This window comes from Phycodurus eques, chromosome 4 (genome assembly GCF_024500275.1).
Source record: "Phycodurus eques isolate BA_2022a chromosome 4, UOR_Pequ_1.1, whole genome shotgun sequence".
NCBI lineage: Eukaryota > Metazoa > Chordata > Actinopteri > Syngnathiformes > Syngnathidae > Phycodurus > Phycodurus eques.
In genome coordinates this window covers 4327645-4351878 of record NC_084528.1, presented here as the reverse complement: position 1 = coordinate 4351878, position 24234 = coordinate 4327645, and the positions used below count along the sequence as shown (strand labels likewise).

The 24234-nt window shown below is 40.8% G+C and overlaps 1 protein-coding gene across 2 annotated transcripts in view; it reads left to right on the top strand.

Moving 5' to 3' along the window:
• The window catches only part of LOC133401133 (low-density lipoprotein receptor class A domain-containing protein 4-like), a 66454-nt gene extending 42591 nt beyond the window's left edge, over nt 1-23863 (top strand). Inside the window, exons 2-4 of one of the 2 annotated variants that reach the window (XM_061673698.1) lie at nt 2148-2296; nt 8021-8071; nt 16459-23863. In XM_061673698.1, the coding sequence (XP_061529682.1) occupies nt 2148-2296; nt 8021-8071; nt 16459-17028 (770 nt within the window). In that variant the 3' untranslated portion in view covers nt 17029-23863. The remainder of the gene's footprint in view (nt 1-2147; nt 2297-8020; nt 8072-16458) is intronic. The other variant, XM_061673699.1, reaches the window with a different exon arrangement.
• The last annotated feature ends 371 nt before the right edge of the window (nt 23864-24234 follow it).

The window sequence follows — 24234 nt, the reverse complement described above, 5'->3', positions numbered from 1 at the left end:
ACCAGTAAGTTCGACCTGCTTTCTTTAAATTGTATGTGGCATGTATGGTAATTATAACAATGTTTATGTGGGCTTCTGGGTCTACTCTCTGTATTATATATATTTCTATGTGTCAACCAATTAATTGATCATTAATAGACGTTGTTTGATGTTGGTCAACTCACGACATAAGATCACTTTCACATGATTCAATTCATCGCAATAGCCTCTCTTGTCACAGCATGAGAAAAGAAATCCCTAAGGCTGCCTTCAATGCAAAAATTTCAGACTGCTAAAGGAATAAGGGTACGACAGACGCCAGACTGATATTGTTTTGACATGTGGATTACTGTTGTAATAACATCTGACTGGTGCTGGTAATGCAGACTGCCAGCACACAGCGTTCTCTTGACCACTGCCAGAGTTAAGTGCTGTACACTGTGTTCTGGAGGCTCTGAACTGGGTGGATGCAGTGGTTTTAGGAATGATATGCCTTCCCCCTTCACTGCCTCTTTTCTTTTATTCGCATGCTCCTCGTTGTTCTTTCCTCTCGTCTTAACTCCTCCTCTGGCTTCCTTCCCCTCAAATGTTTTGAGATGAGCCTTACAACTGCTGTCGCAGTACTTTATAGTTTTGTTTGCTTGTCTAGTTTTCAATGTCAGATGAACAGAGGAAGTGATATTTATACCAGGGTTACAAAAAGGCCCGTTTGACTTGGTTGCTGTGCAACACACACCCTAATAGCGCCTCACAAGTCTATGACGTCGCATCTCGGACGGTGCGCCTCAGCTTTCTGCAATGGGAATGCGCATGCATGAGAACTACAATCCCTTTGTTATTGATCTTTTCCCTCGTGGCCTGTTTGGTAAATTTGATTATTTAGGCATGATTTGATTTAAAGACTGTACAAATACATAATTCTGTATCCCAGCTGACTTTGGACGAAAGGAGGTGTTATATACCCTGGTTACCAGCCAATCGCAGAGTTTATCATTGTTAATGTGGCAATGTTTAGTCTGTTTACTCAAGCTAATTCATAAATAGGTTTATGTAGTTGTAAATTCAATTCAAATAAAATTCAAATAATGATAATAAATAATGTATGCATACATTCAATTTGTATATTTTTGATTTTCATTGAGAGAAATCTGGTGGCACAGTGTACAAGTGGTTAGCACGTCCGCCTAACAGTTCATAGGTCTTGGTTTGAATTTGGGCGCCAACTTTCTTGTGTGGAGTTTGCATGTTTTCTCCGGGTACTCCAGTTTCCTCCCACATTCCAAAAACATACATGGTAGGTTAATTGAAGACTCTAAATTGACCGTAGGTGTGAATGTGAGTGTGAATGGTTGTTTGTCTATTGGCTGGCGACTAGTTCAGGGTCAAAGTCAGCTGAGATAGGCTCCAGCACACCCGCAACCCTAGTGAGGTTTAGCGGTTCAGAGAGTGGATGGATGAATTGAAAAAAAAAAAAAACATTCTAGCTCTCCTATCGCAATAGAGGGCGGTAGGTGGTGTATGTTCACAGTCGTTTCTGAAGTACAGTAGATTTTGAGTCCCTCTCAAAGTTGCTTATCGCTGCTGTAGCTCAAGGATGTTGATGTTGAGTTTGACTTATGCTTCCCCCTGCTGGTGAGTAAGTGTTTAAAAAAAAGCCAGGGTAAAATGTATTTAACCACAATTTTAAGCCCACTTTCGAAAATTAAATCGGTTGATTCCCTTGCATTCGTGTTTGGCTGATTAAGCCTTTTTTATTTATTCATTTTTAACTCTATTAATAAGAACCAGCTTGAACAATAATTCAATGTATCAATTGGATCCTTTTGACATCACTCCCAAACTGGTTACTATAGTCATATCACATATTATAATGATGAAATAAATGTTATTGCAAAAAAATAGGAGTTTATAAAACAATAATCATAACGTATAAACTCTATGAAGAGGTTATTTGTCTTTTTTGGTCCATCTGTTTGTTGTTTGTTTGACTGTACAATGTTGTGTCAATGGAATCCCACATAGGCTTTGGCAAAGATATTTCACCAAAACTTCACTTGGTTAGCCTAATTATCTGGCTGTACATCTTTATGTAGAGACTTAATTGTTTGTGGACCCACAAGACACTTTGTAACGCCACTTATGTTCTCTCTCCTTGTATGTGTGTGCAGCTGAACTGGAGTTTGTTCAGATCATCATCATCATTGTGGTGATGACAGTCATGGTGGTGGTGATCATTTGCCTGCTCAACCATTACAAGCTCTCCACCTTCATAACAAGGCAGAGCCAGGCTCGCAGGCACAACCATTCCCTGCAGCAGGTTAGTATCACTCGGTGTGACTGTGAGCCATTATTGGCGAAAAGAAACACGCAGGTTACATACTGTACTGAGTTGTTCTGATTCTCATATTCTTCAAAGAATGTGCCTGCTAGACACGCTTGGCTGGGAGCTTGAACTGCTTGTGTGCCTCTGCTTCTGTGTTCTCACTGGATGCTCATTCATTGTTACTGTTACAATACTGTACATTTGTTCCAAGACAAACAAAGCTTACCAATTTGTTGTCTGTAAGCAGTCTCAAGTCAAATGAATCGTTCACTGCAGAAACAGCTCCTAACTGTGAGGTGAACCTGCTAAATTGGTTTCTTCAGAGCCTTGATGTTTAATTCACCACAGCACCGTCTAGACTGTGGCGCCTCCGCCCCTCTTCTGAAATGTCAACACACTGGAACAAACGTGCACACACAAATGGCATACACAAGTGACAAAAGACTATAATAATATCGATAAGGATGCAGCTGGCTGCTGGATGTTGTGCGTGAACTTTCTCTCATGGAAATGTACTCAATCTGACTGAAGAAAGTTCCTTATGATCTGTATTTTTCGCGGCTCAGCTTCAGAGAGAGTGTGGGGGCTTGCAGAGAACATCAGGACAGCCGACCGTCTCCCCCTCCCCCTCCCTCTCCATCTCCATTCCTCACTCCCTCTTCTCAGACCCTCTCTCCTCTCACCCATTACCTTTGTGAAAACCTTTCTGTAAATAGATGTAGATGTCTTTCCTTGTAATAAAAAAAAAAAACAACAACACAAAGACAAGATTGCTTTCTTAATTATTATTTTGCCAAAACAAGTACAGATAGACCAATATATTTTTTTCAGGACTGATACCAGTTATTAGTAGTCAAGGAGGCCGATAACCGATATTTGGATTCAATATTCATTTGCAGTAAAAGGGAAGATATTGGCATTAAAATACTGAATAATACAAACTTCAACACTTTACTTAGTTTAAATGTCTTAAGCATATGTTTATTAAACAGCTTTTCAGATTTGCAACGTTATTTTTTTTTTTCTTCGACAATAGAAAACTTAATTTTAAAATTCTAACAAAGTGCAGGGAGTTCCCATGCTCAGCAGTATGTCTCATTAAGTTAAATGACAAATTAAGCAAATAAGTAGCTCCAAAAAGTTTTCTACAGTAAATACCTTTCCAAAATTTCAGTATGAAATGATAATCTTTCACTTAGCTTTGCTTTAAGTTCAGTATGAAATGATAATCTTTCACTTAGCTTTGCTTTAAGTTCATGGGTGACATGGGTCAGCAGCATTTCTTATAAAGTTAAACAGAAAATTTAAAGAAAGAAAGAAATGGTTCACTGAAGTTATCCAGTTTTATATTGATCTGTTATCAGCCATCAGATTTTAAAAAAAAATAAAAAAAATAAAATAAAATCATCCTGATATGTATCAAAATGTTGAATATCAGCGCCGATAACCGTCCCGACCGATTGGTCTATTCCTAATAATAAGTTCTGTTAGGGCTATCAATGAAAAATATTTTTAAATTTTGATTGTTTTATTTGTATCGCTGATGTTGTTGGACAATTGTGAGAAAATCGAGAAAGTACAATATTTTACACCATTTGAAAGCCATTTACCATTTAGAAAAATCTAGCGCAGTAGTTCTCAAAGTCTGGTATGCGAGCTCCATATAGTACTGTCGTGTCAAATGTATGGCCAGAACCGACCCGTCAGGGGGTCCAATCCGACCTGCAGGCATTGTCCTGCCTGTCAGGCAAGTTTTAGTTCATTTACACATTTAGACTGTTATTTTGAAATTCATGCTTTTATTTTGACACAAGCACCGTAGAACTAGAAGTGCTGTGAGTGGCGTGACATGACATGCATGAAACTGAGAGAAAGTTAGAGAGAGAGAGAAAGACGATTGTGGCAGCAGGGCTTGCCTCCAATCCATATGCGGTCAGAGAGCGAGACTTTGTGTGAAGCAATGCCCTTATATGTATCATATCATGTATTGTTGAAGTAATTTCATGTGCAAGTGTGCACATGTAAAGTTAGAAGAGAGTTTTTGAAGTTTATTGGGACATGGGTTTATTAAAGCCGGGATAAAAGGGGTCGCTGAAAGTCACTTCTTTAGTGAGATGTAGGCTGCAAGCTAATTTGAAGCATGCTCATAGTTGGACTGGAATTGCTAATTGTTTGTGCAGACTCATGCTAACCTCTTATGGATTCATTGTTTGCGCGTTGGTTTTTTTTATGGCAAGCTACTGGGTGACTATTAAATAAGCAGCTAATTTAACTTTCTATTTTGCACTTACTGTGGATATGCATGTCCTTAATAGACATAGCTAATAAATTTATTTTGTCTTCCTTTTTTAGTTTCACTCTGTCAGTCTCCCAGTATACAGTACATTTACAAGGCAGGAGGATAACTGCACTTTCATTCAGAAAAGTTTAACTTAAGTTTGTATGGTGTGTTGAGTCAGTTGAGCCTTCTAAGATTTCCAGCTGGATGTGGAAATGTATGTAAATTTGAAATGATTTCTAAATAACTTATTTTATAAAAGGTACATATATTTTATCGGTCTACTGTGATCTGTTTGTTGCAACTCTAAATGAAAACACTGATTCATAATATTGTTGAAGTTGCACTAAATTTGTGTTCTGACATTTGAAATTGCAATGAGATAATAATACATAAATGTGAATATTTTCCCAAATGTAGTTGTAATTATGTGCACCCAAAAAATGGTAAAAAATTGAATAGTCGTTATTTATAGCTGATAAGGACAGCCATGGAGTTTCTGGTCCTGCCCACTTGAGATCAAATTGAGGTGAATGTGGCCCGCGAACGAAAATGAGTTTCACACCCTTGCTCGAGTAGTACACAAAAAAAAAAAAATCACTGAATTAAATGTTCAAACTGGGGTGTTTGCTTAAACATTTTTTTTTTTTTTTTTTTCAAATCTAGTATTTTTCATTTGTAAAGTACAATTTAGTTGTATTTAACTTTTAAGTTCACTATATTTGAATTTAATCTTTAAGGACTGGTTGTATAAAAATATTTAGGTACAATGTTTATTTAATTTTATATAATACATTTTAATGGAATCATTAAAAGTAGTTGTACTTTCCTATACTTAGGCGGAGTGGTAATGTTCAAAGTGTGCATACTTACAATAATGAATATAGCTTTTAGGAATAGAACTTTAGCCTTATTTCTGAATAACACTATAGTTGGTCATGGTCATGATGCTGGTACTTGGAGAGCCAAGTATTTTTTTAGGTAGTACCTGGTGTTAAAAGTTTTTCGAACCAAAGCGCTGGAGCAATTTCACAAGAGTATAAATCATTTGTGGCTTATCTGTACAAGCTATTACACCGTGTATGGATTTTGATGAGACAAATGCCCATAAGGAGTCGAAAATGACTGGCCCATTGGCCTGGTGCTTTTATCATTGACAAACACCAAATAATAGCTCTGCTAGCAGCCATTTACGTGTTGTTGTTTTTTCAGCTCTCCTTGCACGCTTTTGCACCATCCTATCAAAACACAAATTATTTAACAGAAGCAGCCACAAATGCACCAAAGCTCATAGCACAGAAACGAGCAGTTTTTGGAAGCCTTTATTTCCGAACAGAGACAAATTTGACCATGCAGTTTCGCTGTGCTAGTTTAGTTTCACCAAACATGGTCAGTCTACGAAAATAATTTGAGGTCAGTGTGTAGACAAAGCAGAAACCACCACTTTGGTAGCTACGTTTCTTTGTTGTCACTTCCATGTTTCCTGGCTTTCATGTGGCAAGGATCTCCTCTGTTCTCCATGCCACTGAAAAGGGCAGATATTTTGTCCATCCTCCCAACTATGTTCTGTTCCCCTTTTGCAGAAACAAAATATCTCACAATTGCACATTTTAAACATTTGAACTTTTTTCAAAGTACGAATGTAATAAAATGTATAACCCTAATTCCAATGAAGTTCGGACGTTGTGGTAAACATAAATAAAAACAGAATACAATGATTTGCAAATCATGTTCGACCTATATTTAATTGAATACACTACAAAGACAAGATATTTAATGTTCAAACTGATAAACTTTATTGTTTTTAGCAAATAATCATTAACTTAGAATGTTATGGCTGCAACACATTCCAAAAAAGCTGGGACAGGGTCATTTTTACCACTGTGTTACATCACCTTTTCTTTTAACAACATTCAATAAACGTTTGGGAACTGAAGACACTAATTGTTGAAGCTTTGTAGGTGGAATTCCTTCCCATTCTTGCTTGATGTACAGCTGCAGCTGTTCAACAGTCCGGGGTCTCCGTTGTCGTATTTACGCTTCATAATGCGCCACACATTTTCAATGGGAGACAGGTCTGGACTGCAGGCAGGCCAGTCTCGTACCCGCACTCATTTACTGCTGAGCCACGCTGTTGTAACGTGCAGAATGTGGTTTGGCATTGTCTTTCTGAAATAAGCAGGGGTAAAAAAAAAAAAGATGTTGCTTGGATGGCAGCATATGTTTCTCGAAAACCTGTATGTCCCTTTTAGCATTAATGGTGCCTTCACAGATGTGTAAGTTACCCATTCCATTGGCACTAACACAGCCCCATACCATCGCAGATGCTGGCTTTTGAACTTTACGTCCATAACAGTCTGGATGGTTCTTTTCCTTTTTGCCCCGGAGGACACGACGTCGGATCGAAGGTCATGGCCATTCAATGTTGGTTTTCGGCCTTGCCGCTTACATGCAGGGATTTCTCCAGATTCTCTGAACCTTTTGATGATATGGACCGTAGATGATGAAATCCCTAAATTCCTTGCAATTGTACCTTGAGGAACATTGTCCTTCAACTGTTTGACAATTTTTTTTTCTCACGCACTTGTTCACAAAAAGGTGAACCTCGCCCCATCTTTGCTTGTGAATGACTGAGCAATTCAGGGAAGCTCCTTTTATACCCAATCATGGCACCCAAGTGTTCCCAATTAGCCTGTTTGCCTGTGGGATGTTCCAAACAGGTGTTTGATGAGCATTCCTCAACTTTCTCAGTCTTTTTTGCCACCTGTCCCAGATTTTTTGGAACGTGTTGCAGCCATAAAATTCTAAGTTAATGATTACTTGCTAAAAACAATAAAGTTTATCAGTTTGAACATTAAATATCTTGTCTTTGTAGTGTATTCAATTAAATATAGGTTGAACATGATTTGCAAATCAATGTATTCTGTTTGCGACACGGTGGACGACTGTTAGAGCGTCAGCCACACAGTTCTGAGGACCCGGGTTCAATCCCTATCCCCGCCTGTATGGAGTTTGCATGTTCTTCCCGTGCCTGCGTGGGTTTTCTCCGGGCACTCCGGTTTCCTCCCACATCCCAAACACATGCATTAATTGGAGACTCTCAATTGCCCGTAGGTGTGACTGTGAGTGCGAATGGTTGTTTGTTTGTATGTGCCCTGCGATTGGCTGGCAACCAGTTCAGGGTGTACCCCGCCTCCTGCCCGATGACAGCTGGGATAGGCTCCAGCACGCGCGAACCTAGTGAGGAGAAGCGGCTCAGAAAATGGATGGATGTATTCTGTTTTTATTTATGTTTAACACAACGTCCCAACCTCATTGGAATTGGGGTTGTAATAACAATCGGATCACTTTGTCAGAATTAGCTCAAGAGAAGGATTGGTTTAATTTGTAATTTAATTACAAAAGTTGCATTGCCTTTGTCTTTGGTTCTCTTTGCGTAGGATGGGTGTCTGTGGCCTTCAGACAGCAACTCGCGACAAGGAGCCTCCGAGGTAACACATTGCGACACTGAACTCTCCTGCACCTTGACTACCAGAATGTGTGTGGAGGTAGACAGAGCGTTGAATAAAGACTCAAATAACTTTGTGAAATAAAATTGACCAAATTTTTATTTTCCAGCAAAAGCATATCCACTCTTGCACAAACACCAGCATACCAAGATATCCTGGAAAGTCTACTGATTGCCTTTGTCAACACTAGTACAATAACTACATGTGTGGATTTTTTTTTATCATGAATAATTGTAAAACCTTAGACATTTATGTTTCACAGTAGTTATTGGATTTCAACTTTCACCACAGCAAACCAACACCAGACTAGTTTGATTTACATTTTATAAAGGTATGTGATGACACACAAGTAACTTTCACCTACACTGTGAATTAGTTTATGGTGTTCCAGTTGACGTGCATTTGATTGTGAATACTTTACATTTAAGTTACAGTCTTTGGCTATTCTTACATTAACTAGATTAAGAGAACAAGTTCCTTTTTTTTTTTTTTTTCTCCACCAATGTAGCCCAATTCGGACACAGTATGTCATGTAAGTGCAAAAACCTACATGGAATTGTATATCTTCAGTTCCATATCAGATATGAATTAGAATTTGCCAGTGTGACAGCAGTGTAAGATGTGACAAATTGGATATTCAGTCATTCTGTCATTGCAAGTCATACGTTATTAAAGCACTTTACGTGTAAACCAACACAATGCATTCTCTGTAATAATAAAAAAAATGCATGCTTTAAATTAAACCAACAGCAAAAGTACAGACTTTAAAGAGTATCTAAATATGTACATTAGAGATCTATACATCGTGAAACTGAGAAAACAATATACAGACTTAAACTGAGAAAACAATTGCCGACAGTTGTCAGTGAAGTAAGCTACCTGCGATTCAAATCTATGGAGAGAGGAGTCGTCACCTCAGGCCAAACTACAGGGTATGTAATATATTTGATAATAGTTCAGCGTTTTGTGGCAGCCTGCTGTTGTCACTTCTGTTCCCCGACCGCAATGTAGTTGTTAAGCATAGTATCAAGTTTGGCAACACTTGCTCGTGTATTGTGTAATAGGGTGTTTCCAAAGTTTTGATCGAAACTGGACTTGGTACATGTTGAGTCCAATAAATGTAACAACAGTTTCAGATGAAAAGATGGATATAGACAAATGTTCAGAATTCCAGGTTTTATTTCTTTTTTTTTTTATTTTTTTTTATTTGGTATGTACATCTAGATGTACATACCATTATTTCATGGTATGTACATCTAGATGTGTTAAACAACTTGGGATAGAGCACCTTTTGTTTGAAGCCACCCACTTTTCAAGTGAGCAAAAGCATTGGAACATGTGACCGATGGGTGTTTCTAGGTGTTGCCTTTTAGATTGATTGCTTAAACAGTGCTTTTTTTGGCTTTGGGTTTCACCTGTGAGAACTGCATTTGCTGTTAAGCAAACATGAAGACCAGACAGTTGTCTATGGGAGAAAAGCAAACCATTGTGAAGCTGAGAGAAGACGGAAAATAGATAAGCGCTATTGCACAAACATTGGGCGTAGCCAATACAACAATTTTAAATGTCCTGGGGGAAAAAAAAAATACTGGTGTACTGAGCAACAGACATCAAACAGGTCGGCCAATGACATCAACAGGAGTTGGGGACAGAAACATTGCAAGACCTGTGAAAGTCAACAGTCAGTGACATCACTGCCAACATCCACAGGGCAGGGGTGAAGGTATCACAATCAACTGTTCGAAGAAAACTTTGAGTGAATAAATATACAGGCCATACCACAAGATGCAAACCACTCATCAGCAAAAAGAATCAGAAGGCCAGATTGGATTTTGCAAAGAAGTACAGATTTTAGCCACAAAAGTTGTGGAATACAGTTTTATGAACTGATAAGACTGAAATTAAGCTCCACCAAAGCCTTGCATGGCTGCTTCTGGAACGGGCTCACTAGTCTTTATTGATGATGTAACTCATGATGGTAGAGGCAGAATGAATTCTTAAGTCGACAAAACCATTTTGTCTGGCAATTTACAGGAAAAATTCATCCAAGCTCATTGGGAGAAGCTTCATCATGCAACAAGACAATGACCCAAAACACACTGTCAACACAACAAAGGACTTCATCAAGGGGAAAAAGTGGAAGGTCTTAGACTGGCCAAGTCAATCACTGGACCTTAACCCAATAGAGCATGCATTTTACCTCCTGAAGAGGAGACTGAAGGGAGAAACCCCCAGAAACAAACAAGAAATGAAAGAGGCAGCAGTAAAGGCCTGTAAAAGCATTTCAAATGAAGAATACTACAGTCTGGTGAAGTCAATGGGTCGCAGGCTTGATGCAGTTATAGCTAATAAGGTTTATGCCATCACATTTTAAATGTTATTTACTTTCAGTTAATTTAATAATGCATGTTCCAATACGTTTGCTGACTTGAAAAGTGGGTGGCTTCAAATGAAAAGTGCTCTGTCCTGAGTTGTTTAACACATCTGGATGTAAATACCATGAAATGAAAGCTGGAATTCTGAACTTTTGTCTCATATTCATCTTTTGATCTGAATCCCAAATGTCTTCAGTATACGACAAAAACTAAGGCATTGACCTTGCCGTTCCAATACTTTTGGAGGTGGACTGTATTGGCATCCCCAAAGCGGTTGCTTGTCAATGTTTAATCATAAGGAATGCTTTGTAAGTAGCACCAGATACAACTACAGTATGGCACTTGTTTCTAAATCACATCAATCTAGCATATTCTCAAAGCCAAACAAATGCCAATATAGTCTGTTTGATCGTTGATCTGTTTGCTACATGGTGTCCATGCCAGATGGAGCCACTTACAAATCGCAATGGAGGAGACATACTGGGAATATCACAAACACCCCCAAAGGCATTCAAACACGATTCTGACAATGGTTATTGACTTGTTGCAAAGAGAAGTGAAGCTGTAGGGAGGTTTCACTCTGTGTACTTTGGCTACGTTTTGTCTACACCAAGGCATTTGGGTTGGTTGCCATTACTGGCATCCAAAAGCCTTCCGTGTCAACAAATATTAAACAATGGGAGGATCTTAATAATGTTGGTGTTAAAGCGCTAAAGGCCATAGTGGGTGTGTGTGTGTGTGTGTGTGTGTGTGTGTGTGTGTGTGTGTGTGTGTGTGCGCGCATGTGTGTGGCCCGTCATTAATCAGCAGCACCTCCCCTGACACTGTCTAGACAGCCGTCTGAGAGCTGCCCTGCTCTGCTAGCTCTGCTCCCTCTATCAACTCCACACCTTTCTCCCCCCACCAACCCCGTCTATCAATCTGTCTTGTCTGCTTCTATAGTTCTTCCTGTTTTTCTCTATTCCATTTCTTATTTCCTTTGTCTCTCACCTTTATTTCTGCTTCCTCTCAATTTGCTGCCTCCATGTCTCATTAGCTTTCATTGCCTCTCTTAGTTCCATTCTTTCTCATATTTCACATAGCCCCATCTTTTACTAAGCTCCTCGTCCCCTCCTACACTCTGATGATTTTACAGTCAGTCGTCCTCTATATCCAAACTACCTATCTCTGAGGCTGTACGACACAAAATGCTTAATTCAAATGTTCCCCATCTTAAAGCTGCTCACCAAAGTAATGTTTTAAATTGGTGTGAAATGACAAGGTAGCCTAATTGAGGTGAGACTATTGCTTTTGTATGTGTTCAGATCTCCCCACCATTGTAATTACCGTTATGCTGTAGTGTCTGCTGCAAGTGGTACTTTAATAGGATTATTAGTCAGTTGAATTTTGTTGTTACTTAGATGTCATGCATTTTTGGTGCAAACTGCATTAAATATTCAGCATGTTTACATCAGCCAGGGTAGTTTATAGTAGGGATAGGCGATTAATGAATTTTATTGAGTGAGTTTATTTATCAGTATTTTCTTTTTCATTTATTCATTTTCTGAACCGCTTGTCCTCACTAGGTTGGCGGGTGTGCCGGAGCCTATCCCAGTCGACTGTGGGTGAGAGGCGGGGTACACCCTGAATTGGTCGCCAGCTAATGGCAGGGCACATATAAACAAACAACCATCCACACTCACATTCACACCTATGGGCAATTCAGAGTCCTCAGTTAACCTATCATGCATGTTTTTGGGATGCGGGAGGAAAACGGGAGTACCCGGAAAAAAAATCCCACGCAGGCACGGGGAGAACATGCAAACATCACACAGGCGAGGCGGGATTTGAACCCCAATGAGGCCGATGTGCTAACGAGTCGCCCACCGTACCTCCAATTATTTTTTTTAAGAATATTTATATTTTTTAGGGGCTTTCATAGTTCACAGCGCGTCCACACCTTCGTGCACTGCTTGCACTAACAATATGGCTGCAGACTGGAGCTACTTTACAAAAGCACAATCACTGTTGGCAAATTAGTGACTTTTCCAACTGTTCTAGCAACTATTTTTCAAAAAAGCGACGAGAGAATTTATTTCACATTAAGACACAGACAACAGCAGAATCATATTCATCGTGTGTTCCATATGACAGGAAAGAGCAGAGCCCAGTGGAAGGCAATTGCGCTGAACATTTCCAAAGTCATGGTGACTATTCATATCTTGCAATAGCGGGGATTTATCAACATTTTGAAAACGTTTGACCCGAAGTATGGGCTTCCAAGCTGCAAATATTTTGCCAAGGTCACATGCGTCACCTGCACAATCTATATACATGAGAAAAGACCATGAGAGAATTGGATGGGGTGCGTTGTTACTCTTCAATCTATGCAGTTTGACAGCCCATTCTCCCTTCTCAAGACAAAGAGAAGTTACTCAGCAATCCGGACCCCCTGCTTGGTACAATGACCAAAAGACAAAAGATCTGGACTAACTGAATTAGCAATAGCATGATAAGTCAGATCTTGCAAAGCTACAAACTGGTGGATCAAAGACAATTCTTCTTTGAAGGTTCCGTTATCAACAACAACAAGAGGACCCCTGTGGTGACCCCCGGACAAGTGATCTCTTTAGAGTTACTGAACAATGAAGCAACAGCACCCCTAAGAGGGGAATCTTGGGACTGACAAACTGTTGATGGATTTTGTATTTGTATTTTGTACTCGTATTTTGGTGTGTTTTCTTATATTGCAGAAGATGAAATGTGATTTTATTACCGATGTCTGTTAAGCTATGTGCTACTTGTTCCCTGGCATTGCTTCTCTCTTTTATGAACAAATATATGGAAGAATATAGTATTAGGGTGGCGATGAAGATAATAAGTTTGAAATTACACAATAAGTAATGTTTAGATTCAAATGAATGACAATTCACAGTTATTTTCCGTACCTCAAGACAAGGTAAAAATTATGAGCTAAGCGTGAACTACGAGAGAAAGTTGAGTCACCCCAAATTCTTTTTCAAGAAAATTAGCACACAAAGAAACTTTCGTACCCACTACAAACACGGGTGGGCCACCCCTCCCATTTGTGTTTGTCTCCCAGGAAGTTTAAAAGGAGAAGCTCTCGGTCCGCTTCTATAGAAGCTCTTGTTCTACTCTGGTTCCTGACCTCTTGGGGTGCTAGGTTTTGACCTAGGTTTCAGCCCCAAATTTCCTTTTCTTTGTATTTTTATCTTTTATTTTTCCCCGCCACATTTTTGTAACTTTCTCCCATCTCCCGACTACATCTCTGGAGCTCAGCCACAATGATCTTTGGATTCTTCTTTACCTCTCTCACCAAGGCTCTTCTCCCCCGATTGCTCAGTTTGGACGGACGGCCAGCTCTAGGAAAGGGTTCTGGTCGTCCTAAACGTCTTACATTTAAGGATTATGGAGGCCACTGTGCTCTTAGGAACCTTAAGTGCAGCAGACGTTTTTTTGTAACGTTGGCCTTGCCACAATTGTCTCTGAGCTCTTCAGGCAGTTCCTTTGACCTTATGATTCTCATTTGCTCTGATATGCACTGTGAGCTGTAAGGTCCTATGTAGACAGGTGTCTGGCTTTCCTAATCAAGTCCAAAAAGGATAATCAAACAATGCTGGACTCCAATGAAGGTTTAGAACCAACGCAAGGATGATCAGAAGAAATGGACAGCACCTGAGTTAAACATAAGAGTGTCAGAGCAAAGGGTCTGAATACTTGCCCAAATGCTTTTGAGTGCATACATGGTGTTTTTTTTTTTTTCTATAGCAGCTCTTGTTCTGCTCTGGTTCCTGACCTCTCGGGTGCTAGGTTTTGACCTAGGTTTCAGCCCCAAATTTATTTTTCTTTGTATTTTTATCTTTTATTTTTCCCTGCCACATTTTTGTGTCTGTGCCGCTGGCTGGCGTTAGATAGCGTCGTCACCGAGCAATTCTTGGCCTTAAAGACCAAAGTGGAACCTCGGTTTTGGCCAAACCACTGGCTACCCAAGTGCCGAGATTTTTCCGCACAGGAGCCGCTTGCTCCCAAAAAGAGCCACGGCGGTGTGACCCGCCTAACCAGCCATCACCTCGGCACAACTGGTCCCAGAAAATAGACTTTTGGCAAAGCTGAACTTTCTTCTTCCTTCAAGTCGGCGCTCAGGACGAGCTTCCTCCTCATGGCGCGCAACATCCTTGGCCATTGATTCAAACTGGGAGTCAAACTTTGCTATTCACCAAATTAAGTACATAATGATGCATCATATATCGGGATTAATATTACGATTGGGAAATTGTCCCATGAAAGTACTTAGGAATGGTTCACGTTCGACAGGCAGTCACCCTGTGTCGTATCATGTTTGCCTCCCCTTTAAGTAGAATATAGATTTTCCTCCCTTTTCCCTTTGGTGGCATTTTCCTCTATACTTAGAAATTAAACCTGACAAAATACGTGGAATGTGCTCTTTGTGTTTCTTGAATCAAAGATTTGAATCTCCAATGTCGGAGACCTACTGAAATCATATTACTGTAGCAACCCTACAGAAACAACTGATTGATTGGGGTTTTGTGGTTGCTAGGACAACCACAAAACCCCTAGGAATTTCAAACAAAGCAACATGGGGCCCCTTTTTAACGATAAAGATAATATACTAGGTAATGCCAATACTTAATTTCACTTCATCTGACAAGTGGCCATGGGATGTACTGCTGGTAGTCCCTTTTGTGATCATACAACAAGTTAAGTCAATTTATGAATAACCAATTCACGCGACAGGGGCATATTCTCCCTTAAGGTTATTAAGTCCGAAAAGGCGCACAGTTCCTCGCTTCTCTAACTGCGCCCATACTGCCATCCACTTAATTCTATAATTTGCAAACCGTCTGGCCATTTACGCACTCTGGGTGGAGTAAACCTGAAGTGTGGGCGTTCCTTCTCATATCTGGCCGACTGCTCATTCTGCCAAAGACTGAAGATCGTTTCCTCATCCGCACTCCAGCGGCTGTAATAAGTCTAGCACCACGATTAAGTGAAACATCATAGTGCACGTTTTGATTTGCTCCTGTCCTCCGACGGCTAGTGACAGCCCAGCGGGTGACTCATGCTGATGGTGCGGGAGACACCTGGCTCATATTATACGCTCACCGACTGCCCAACGGCCGTGACTGTGTCCCTAACACATTACGCCAATCAACAGCCTGATTTCGACGTATTATGTCATATTAATTGGCGAAGACAAATTCAGCGCCAGCAGACTATTTGGCATGCACCTGCAAGAGTCATTTTCGCTTCAAACATGCTGCATGGTGGCTTGGAGTTTGTCTGAAAGTGCCGCTCACGACAACTGCAGTCAACCTAATGGCCCGATGGTGTTAGATTTGGCATCATGTAGTTTTAATTTGATCTATGTCATCGTCGGTCGTGAAATCCATTTAAGTGACGTGCCCGCTCGTGTGGCGCTAATATATGGGAGACAGTGTGCAAGCCAGGTGCGTAAAAAGAAGACTTACCCACCAACAGGAGAATATGGCCCTAGGTGAATAGGGAATAATTGGAAATCTGAGTTTTGTGGAAATAAAAGAAATTTGAATTCATCCCTTGTTTCTATCATTTGTTTTTCCCAGCCTGAGGTGTTAGTAACAAGAAGAGAATAGGGGACTGATGCTTTTTATTACCTGAAACATTGGAAAAACATGACACCTGGTGAAATGATTTTTTTTTTTTTTTTTTTAATGATATTCCATTCTGACGTCTTGATCCATTTGTGAGAAATAAACTCTCAAGCCGACAGCAGTTGAATTTTCAGCTTTTGTTTTTGTTGAAAATGATTAAAGGTACAAACTTTGATCCTCCAGAATTTGTAGTTAATTCATTATTAACTAACATAAGTGCTTTTGCATTGTCTTATTACTAGGGGAAGGATACAAACGCGATGTTATTACAATATAAATACTAGTGATTTAATGTTGCATATTTGATATTTTACGTATTAAGCCGCCCATTTCTGTCTCTTAGGTGTTATATGCTCCCCAGCCCAGGGATCGCTTCACCGCTCCCGCCTTCATGCACAGAGACCGCTTCAGCCGCTTCCAGCCTACCTATCCGTACCTGCAACACCAGATTGACCTTCCGCCCACCATCTCGTTGTCAGATGGCGAGGAGCCCCCGCCGTACCAGGGGCCCTGCACCTTGCAGCTTCGTGACCCCGAACAGCAGATGGAGCTCAATCGAGAATCAGTGAGGGCGCCACCTAACCGGACCATCTACGACAGTGACTTGATCGACATGGGGGGAGGCGGAGTGGCGGGGGGAGGGGGGAGCGGGCCGAGGCCACCGAGCAGTAACTCGGGCATCAGCGTGGCCAACTGTGGTATCCACGGGCGCATGGAAGCTCCCCCGCCCGCATACAGTGAAGTGATTGGCCAATACCCCGGCTCGACGTTTTTTCTTCACCAGCAAAGCAATAACTTGAGGGTGGGAGAGTCCGGGGTGCCCGGAAGCAGGATGATCCAGCAGCAGAGCCAATCAGAAAGCACAATAGTACCTTCCAAGGCGAAGGATGGCCAACCGGAGGACCTGGTGTGAGCGGGACCACCTGAAGACCTCCGGAACACTCATAACCTTGAGGTGTCTCTCACTCTCTTTCTCTGTCCACACTCCCATGCACAAAAATATCAACTTTAAGCTACTACAAATCAAGGAAAGATAGGAAGTACGTTTTGATTTAGTTTCTTTCTCTTTCTGATATGAGTAACTGGTCAGCAATCACTGCTGGGGCAGGATTATGCTGTGCATGGAGTCTTGTTTGTCTTCAACAGAAAAAGATATAGGACACAGATTGAAACATTTTTGGAATCCTCCCTCATCCCCGCTGGTGGCAACCTTATGATGTTTCTTTCTTTTTTTTTTTGGTTCCACTTTTTCGGACCAGAATCTGTGCACAATAACTGGACTGAGAATCAAAGGACCTAAACAAAGCAAGTGACTCACACACACACACACACACACACACACACACACACACACTCAAATCTTAGTGCCAAGGTTCACGAGGAAGCGAAACACGGGGATAGGAAAAAAGACAGACTTTTGAAAAATAGAAGTTATCTAAAAGTTGCACTATCTTTTCGTTGTTAAAGAGGGAAATTCTACGTTTAATTTAGTTTTCTGTCTCCCAAATGGACCGAGTGACTGAACTTTAGCTCCAGTTCATGAGCAAAAGTATTATAAGCTTATGTCCTCCCTCGTTTGAAACGTTGAGAAATACTTGTACCCCAGCCTACGACATCTCGGTCTGCTTTCACCACAGGCACAATGAGAACTCTGCAATGCTTCATTTCTGTGTGATACACTTCAACCAGTGAGAGGAGTACGTGAATTGTGATCAGCAGCTGGGTGGACAAATAATAATAATAAAGTTCCCTTCCTCTCAAACATTGGGATCTGCCCCCGCAACATGCTGTGGGACATTCTCTTCTTGGAAATCCAACCAGCTGCCTTGATTTCAAGTTAAGAATGGCATTCGCTTTTGGTCCAACCATCCAAATTATCAAAGGCCCCGTGCCGTCAGTTTTTTATTTTTATTTCCCCCAGTCTATGATGTCGCTTTACAGGCCGGCAAGATCATTTGGGTTGGAAATGCACAGGATGCCCTTTTGTCAAGCTATTCTAACTTGTCTTTTACGCCTGGCAATCAAAACAGCCGGACTTCTCATTAATATTCGACATGTAAATAAGCTTTGGTCTGATTGGATCGCTGTTATTCTGAATTTAAATATGGAAAACAGCTTTGCTTTGATCGGCCAGAACTCTAGTGAGGCTAAGCGGTTCGGAAAATGGATGGACGGTCCTTGGCGATATCACGGCATCTTGTGACGGCCAACCGTTCATAGTGACATCGCGGTTGTATCCTTCAACATTTTGGCAACGATGATCGCAAGCTTCGCTATTTCAGCCGCACTTACATGAGAAATATAGTCAAGTATTGTTGTAAAACACAACATATATGGACTGTATTTGTATGGCTTGGCAGCGAGCTGAGCCTCACCTCACTTAAAATCCGGAAATGCCGTATTGCCATTCAGGTTAGTTGAGTGGGTGGTTACTTGAATAATTAGTAACTTTCAACATCACAAACACATGGAAATCTGATCCGGCCGTTTATTGCATTTTGCATTCCATGGACGAACCGCATAGATGTCAGACTTAAACTATGTCACAGACTCATTTTGTTAAATGTTAGGCATAAACGAGTAAGAACAATTGGATTTTGATGGCATGGAACCTTTAACACCACATTGTACAGCACCCTTATAGATATCCAACTCCTTAAATGCTTGAATTTTAACATTAGGATAAATACAAAATGACCTATATTAATGTTCCCAAAAGTGACCTTTATCTGCACCAAAATTACAGTCGTACTTTTTTGCATAACCGCTATCAAACAAACAAATACTGTATGTGGCCATGAAAGCTCTCCTTCTAACTGTCCACCCAGCTGTCTGCACATAGCAGATTCCCACCTCCTGTTTCCTGTGTCAAGCCCCCCCCTCCCCCAAGAGTGCATTCTGAACGAATGCTGCCATGACACTGGTGGAAAAGAAAAGCTCCACTCATCTTCATATCTCTACAACCACACGATGGCCAATCAAACCAAGACGACACATGACGAAGCTTCCTGCGTACATCAGGATTGAGTTCAAACAGTCTGTGGTCGAAGTCCAAGGGCTACGGGAGGGCTCCTTTTTTATAAGAGGAGAACGAACTTCTTGAAAATCTCGCCTTTTTCTCTGCTCATTGTTGCCTTCTTCCCTACCCTTGTGCTGTTTACTTTACCTTGTTTTCATTGGAAACCAATGTCCCCTGCCTACTCCTTCCTCTCCTCCGCCGTTTTTTTTTTGTGTCCTTTGGCAAACACTCATCTTCATCTTCCTTCAATCCATGTGTAGAAAATAATGCTGAGTCTGCCAAACCCCTTTAAAGTGGAGACTGGATCGCTGTGCTCGTCCAGTCGTCTGCTTCCTTCTGGCTGCGTCGTGTGCGCGCGTGTGTGTTTGTTGGTGAGACCATTTAGCAACCCAGGAAAGCACTTAAACGTGTCCGCTGAAGCAAAGTGCGCGCATGTGTCCGCGCGTATCCGTGCACATGCTTGTGTGTTTCTGACTGCTTTGTCTGAATTTCGACATTCAAGGACATTTGGCACTTGTCCACATTAGCACAGAATTAATGATGCCTTCATTAGAATTCAGAGTGTCTCTTTACAAAGCCAGAGATGCATGATGGGAGCGATTATAGCTAAATAAAATAAAGAATGCATGCCGCAGTCTAATCCAGACTATAGGTTCTACTTGTCATCGATGAAGTATCCTCCACTACGTGCTTGTTCTCAGCTTGCTTTGTTTGGTCGTTCCCCAGAGAACAACATTTATTTTTAATTTCTTCCATTTCAGTGTCCACGACACTTGAAACGGGCTCAAGCGGAAAATCTTCGAGATGTGAGCCTCACCTGGGGCTTCCCGGCCGACTCCAATAGCGACACTTTTGTTTTTTTAACATAGCCCTGAAAATCCCGTTTTAGAATATCAACACTTTCTTTACCCTTAGGGACAAGTTATTGGATGTCGAAAGAACGGAACCGAAATATCCAGCTCACAAGATCAAATAAACTACAGTGGTTCCTCTGTTTGGCATCCTTTAGGCTTTCCGCACGCCAAACGATGTAGCCGACCCCAACTGAATTCTTGCGCAGTGTGCGGGGTTCCCCAACTGTTTTCATGAGTGGCTGTTCAAAATTGACTTGTAGTTGCGCGATGTTTAAACATCGCAGATTACAGCCAATCAGAATGCACGTAAGCTTTGACGTACGTCAAAAACACGAGACCCAGCTGGCTGCCGCTAAGCCATACAAATACAGCATATAAGGTATTCATATATTGTCTTTTACAACAATACTTGACTAGATTTGTCATTTGTAGTGCACCTGTTGATGAAATAGCGACGTTTGCAGTCTTTGTCGCCAAAATGGACGCGAGTGGTGTGTACAGCACCGGATACATTCAAGTGAACGGGAGCGAGCTGAGGCTTTCATTGAATCCGCAGCCTCTCTGAAGCTTCTTCCTTAAGTATTACGATATCTTTTTATAGTTTAATAAATGTGCTAAAGGACAATATACTGTATGTGCATCCTCAAAATCCGATACAGGCTGGCCCTTCAGGGCGTCCATATATCAAATCGCTCTATGTGCAGGTGTGAGTCGCCAACAGTCTTTTTATTGATTAAAAAATGTTTTCCTTTTCTTTGCGATGGTCTGGTCCAATCGGATTTGGCCACATCACGCGGTGTGCGGCGGGCCTTATGTAGTCTCAGTGCTGCCGCGCAAACTAGTTCCTTGCCCGCAGTTTGTCACCTCAACATGTCTGTCTGCACTGTCCTAAACTGAGGAGCCCATGCGTAGGATTGTGATGTAGGATGGAATTGGGGTGAAATTCTGCTCATTTTTCTATCGCTTGCGCCCTTTTATATCACAGCACATATTCAAAGCTATCAGCATGGCGGCCTTAATGAACTGAGAGTTCAAGTTATGCTAAAGTGCTAAATGCTCACACATGGCATCAGTTTGAATGAAGGCCTTCGCATTCTGTTTGTCTGTGTGTGTCCAGTGTGTGTGTGTGTGTGTGTGTGTGTGTGTGTGTGTGCATTGCTGCTGCTATTGCTGCTACTACTAATTTTATCGCTACTGCTGCTTCTCGAGCCGCCCATTACCCCCCCCCCCCCCCCCCTCCCTTTGCCCATCTGTTCCCTCAATCCATCAAAACGTGACAGAGAAGTCTGCAGTCAAAAGTTTCCATATTGGGACCAAAATTGAACTCACATGAGAGGAAGGAAATGGCATCTATCATTTTCACAATAAGGTGATTTTGTTGGTGGCGTAATTGTCCCAAAACTGGGGGGGCCTTTGAGTTGGGGGGAGCCGCTTCAATGTTAATTTGTTTTGCTCAGTCTACTTGGTGATGGCTTGTAAATGGAGGATACAAAGATTAACTTTTGTTTTCTACAAGGAGGTTTGCATGTTACAATGATGTAAGTTTTTCAAAAAAAAAAAAAAGGTGCCTAATGTTCGTGTTTGAGCGGACCACGTCAGTCCAACTGCTGCTTTGAAATCTTTACAGGTGCTTTATTGAGGGTGCTTCAATAGAAATATTGCAAATGTTAGCCAATTGACCAACACCAGTAAGCATGCTGATTCTCATCCAAATGTGGCCTCAGTGTACAGCAGGGTACATTTACGTTTTATTAGAATTTCAGCCTGAATGCGACCATACATGGAACACGGTTCACCTCTGCAGATCATGACCCAACATTGAACGTTTTGTTCCCAAGTACGAGCGCCGTTCAGCCCCTCCACAGTAAAGCAACTGGAACCATTTCAACCAGTATGTTGACGTGCGTGTGTCTCTGTGTGTGTGCGTGCGTGGAGCAGACATAGGAACCCACTTGCACTCAAAAAGCTCCCACCTTCGTTGTGCCTCACTTCCAACGGTGCTTTTTCAGTAGTCTGTCTTTTGTTTGTAAGGTGCTGTATATAACTTGAATATATATTATGCACATATCCTACCCAATGGGTAGACCACCACAAAAATGTTGTGAATAATGTAAAATATTGTATAGAAAATATAAATCTTAAGAAGGCAGCATCGAATTTGTAAAGGCCTACAAGTAAAACATGTGCTTTGTCTTCGAATGTGGTTAAAGCGCAAAATTTGCTCACTCACAATAATTTACGATAAATAGTAGTGTAGTAGGATAAGGATGAGATGGATCAGGACTTTTACACTTGTCGCCATTATTTGGTTACTGGCCGTCAGTTTTCTAAAAGCCAACGCATCTTTGAAAAGAACAAAACAAAAACAAAAAGAAGCATTTACGACGTACACACGCTGAGTTACGTATTCTACAACCTCAGCCGGACCACGTTAACCTTCTTTTCAACTCGCATTGTTGAACGTCGATCTATATGAAACATGTCGAGAAGTCCGACGCCCACCGCATTTGGAGGAATCCGGTTTGTTTGTACCCATAATACCGTATGTGTCTGTCAGTAACTAAGGCGAAATGGAGTGCACCACTAAAACGCTTGCAGTCGAAAGAAGAACATGACATCAGAAAAGGAACGTTAAGCTACATCCACGACCAACCTTTGCAACTCATCCGGGCAGCGTTATTCTGCTCAATATAGCATTGGCATTGGAAAGAGGAGTTCAGTACTTTCAGAAACGATTCTCAATTGATGATTCATTTTCCTCACAATTGATCAAGGAAATGTAGTCAAATGCCCATCCTTAGTCTATGTTACTTGAAAATTTGTATATCTACCAAAGTAAAAACTGAAGAGATACGAAACTCTGCTTAAAGCATTTTGTCTCCATGACATGATCATCTGCTAGCAATCACCAGATTGTCTAACAAGAATGCTATCTAAGGCAATTGGTCACGCTCTTGTATGTGTTTGTCTGTGTACTCGGAAGCAGTGTGAAAGAAAACAGTAAAATTGCAGATAAATCATTTAAGTGTTTTTTTTTTTTTTTACATGATGTTGTTAAAGTGGCACAGTATATTTGAGCAAAGTCTTGTGTTGTTTAATCTGCAGTCATTTATTTCCAGACGTATTGAAAAATACTCCACTGTACAATAATCGCAGAGCATGTTCATTCTTCTTTATGTACATAGCAATGTGCCATTTCCTCTTCTAAGCACCAAATAAGTGGCAGTTGTCTCTATTGTTAAACTCTGGATAAAGTGCTGTTAGCACTCCTCATTCTTAAAATACCTATTTTTTCTGTTGTTGTTTTTTTTTAATTTTGTTTCCTGCACTAGCTTGAAGAACTAACTTTGATTCAGACTGATTTTTGTTTAATTCTCTGTGCAGCACGATTTGCTTACTTGCTTTTAATTAGAAGTCTGGTCTCAAGCGCTGACGAGTTGTTGTTTCATGGAGAATAATGTCCAAAATATCTCATTTCGTCGTTAGCTGTCATGACGGTTACTATAGGACTGCTTCCATCATGGGTTTAGCATCATTGGTTTGCTTTATTTACAAAAATACCTTCTTGTTTCCACACCTTACCCCCTCTCTGCGTGTGTGGAAGTAAATGCACACACAGTCACGTGCACACACACATATAAGAGGGGGTAAAAATGTTGTGTATCTTTTTTTTTTTTTTTTTTTTTTTTTTATTTAAGCAGTTGTGATGTTCTAGGTTTTAGGCCTAAGGTCTGTTATTGCAATACTTTTACAAAAAAGATGGGGAAAAAAACAAAAAAAATGTTGCTCCAAGTGCTGTTGTAGTAAAAAAATTTATGTTTGTAATCATGCTGTAGTCAAACTACAGTGTAAAATGAATAAAACTTTCAAAGTGGCTAATTGTGTGTGTGTTCTCTCTGTATTTTTTTATTTATTTGTGTTATGTTTGTGAATGCTGTTTTGTTATATGGTTAAACCAACTAAGCCAAACGCTAACTGTTTAGGTTTTAAGCCGCTGCCCTTTTCAGTAAAACCTGTTAGAAATAAATTAATCTTTGCACAGATACACCAAAGCTAAGCAAATCACAATCCAATTCTCAGGGAGGAGTTCTAATACATATAAGAGTTTTGCATAAAAAAACTGGGTGAGAGGCGGGGAACACCCTAGACTGGTTGCTAGTCAGTTGCAGGGCAAACCAACATTCACCCCAATGGACAATTTTGAGTCTTCTGTGAACGTGTTTGGATTCAAAATTCTCACCCTGTT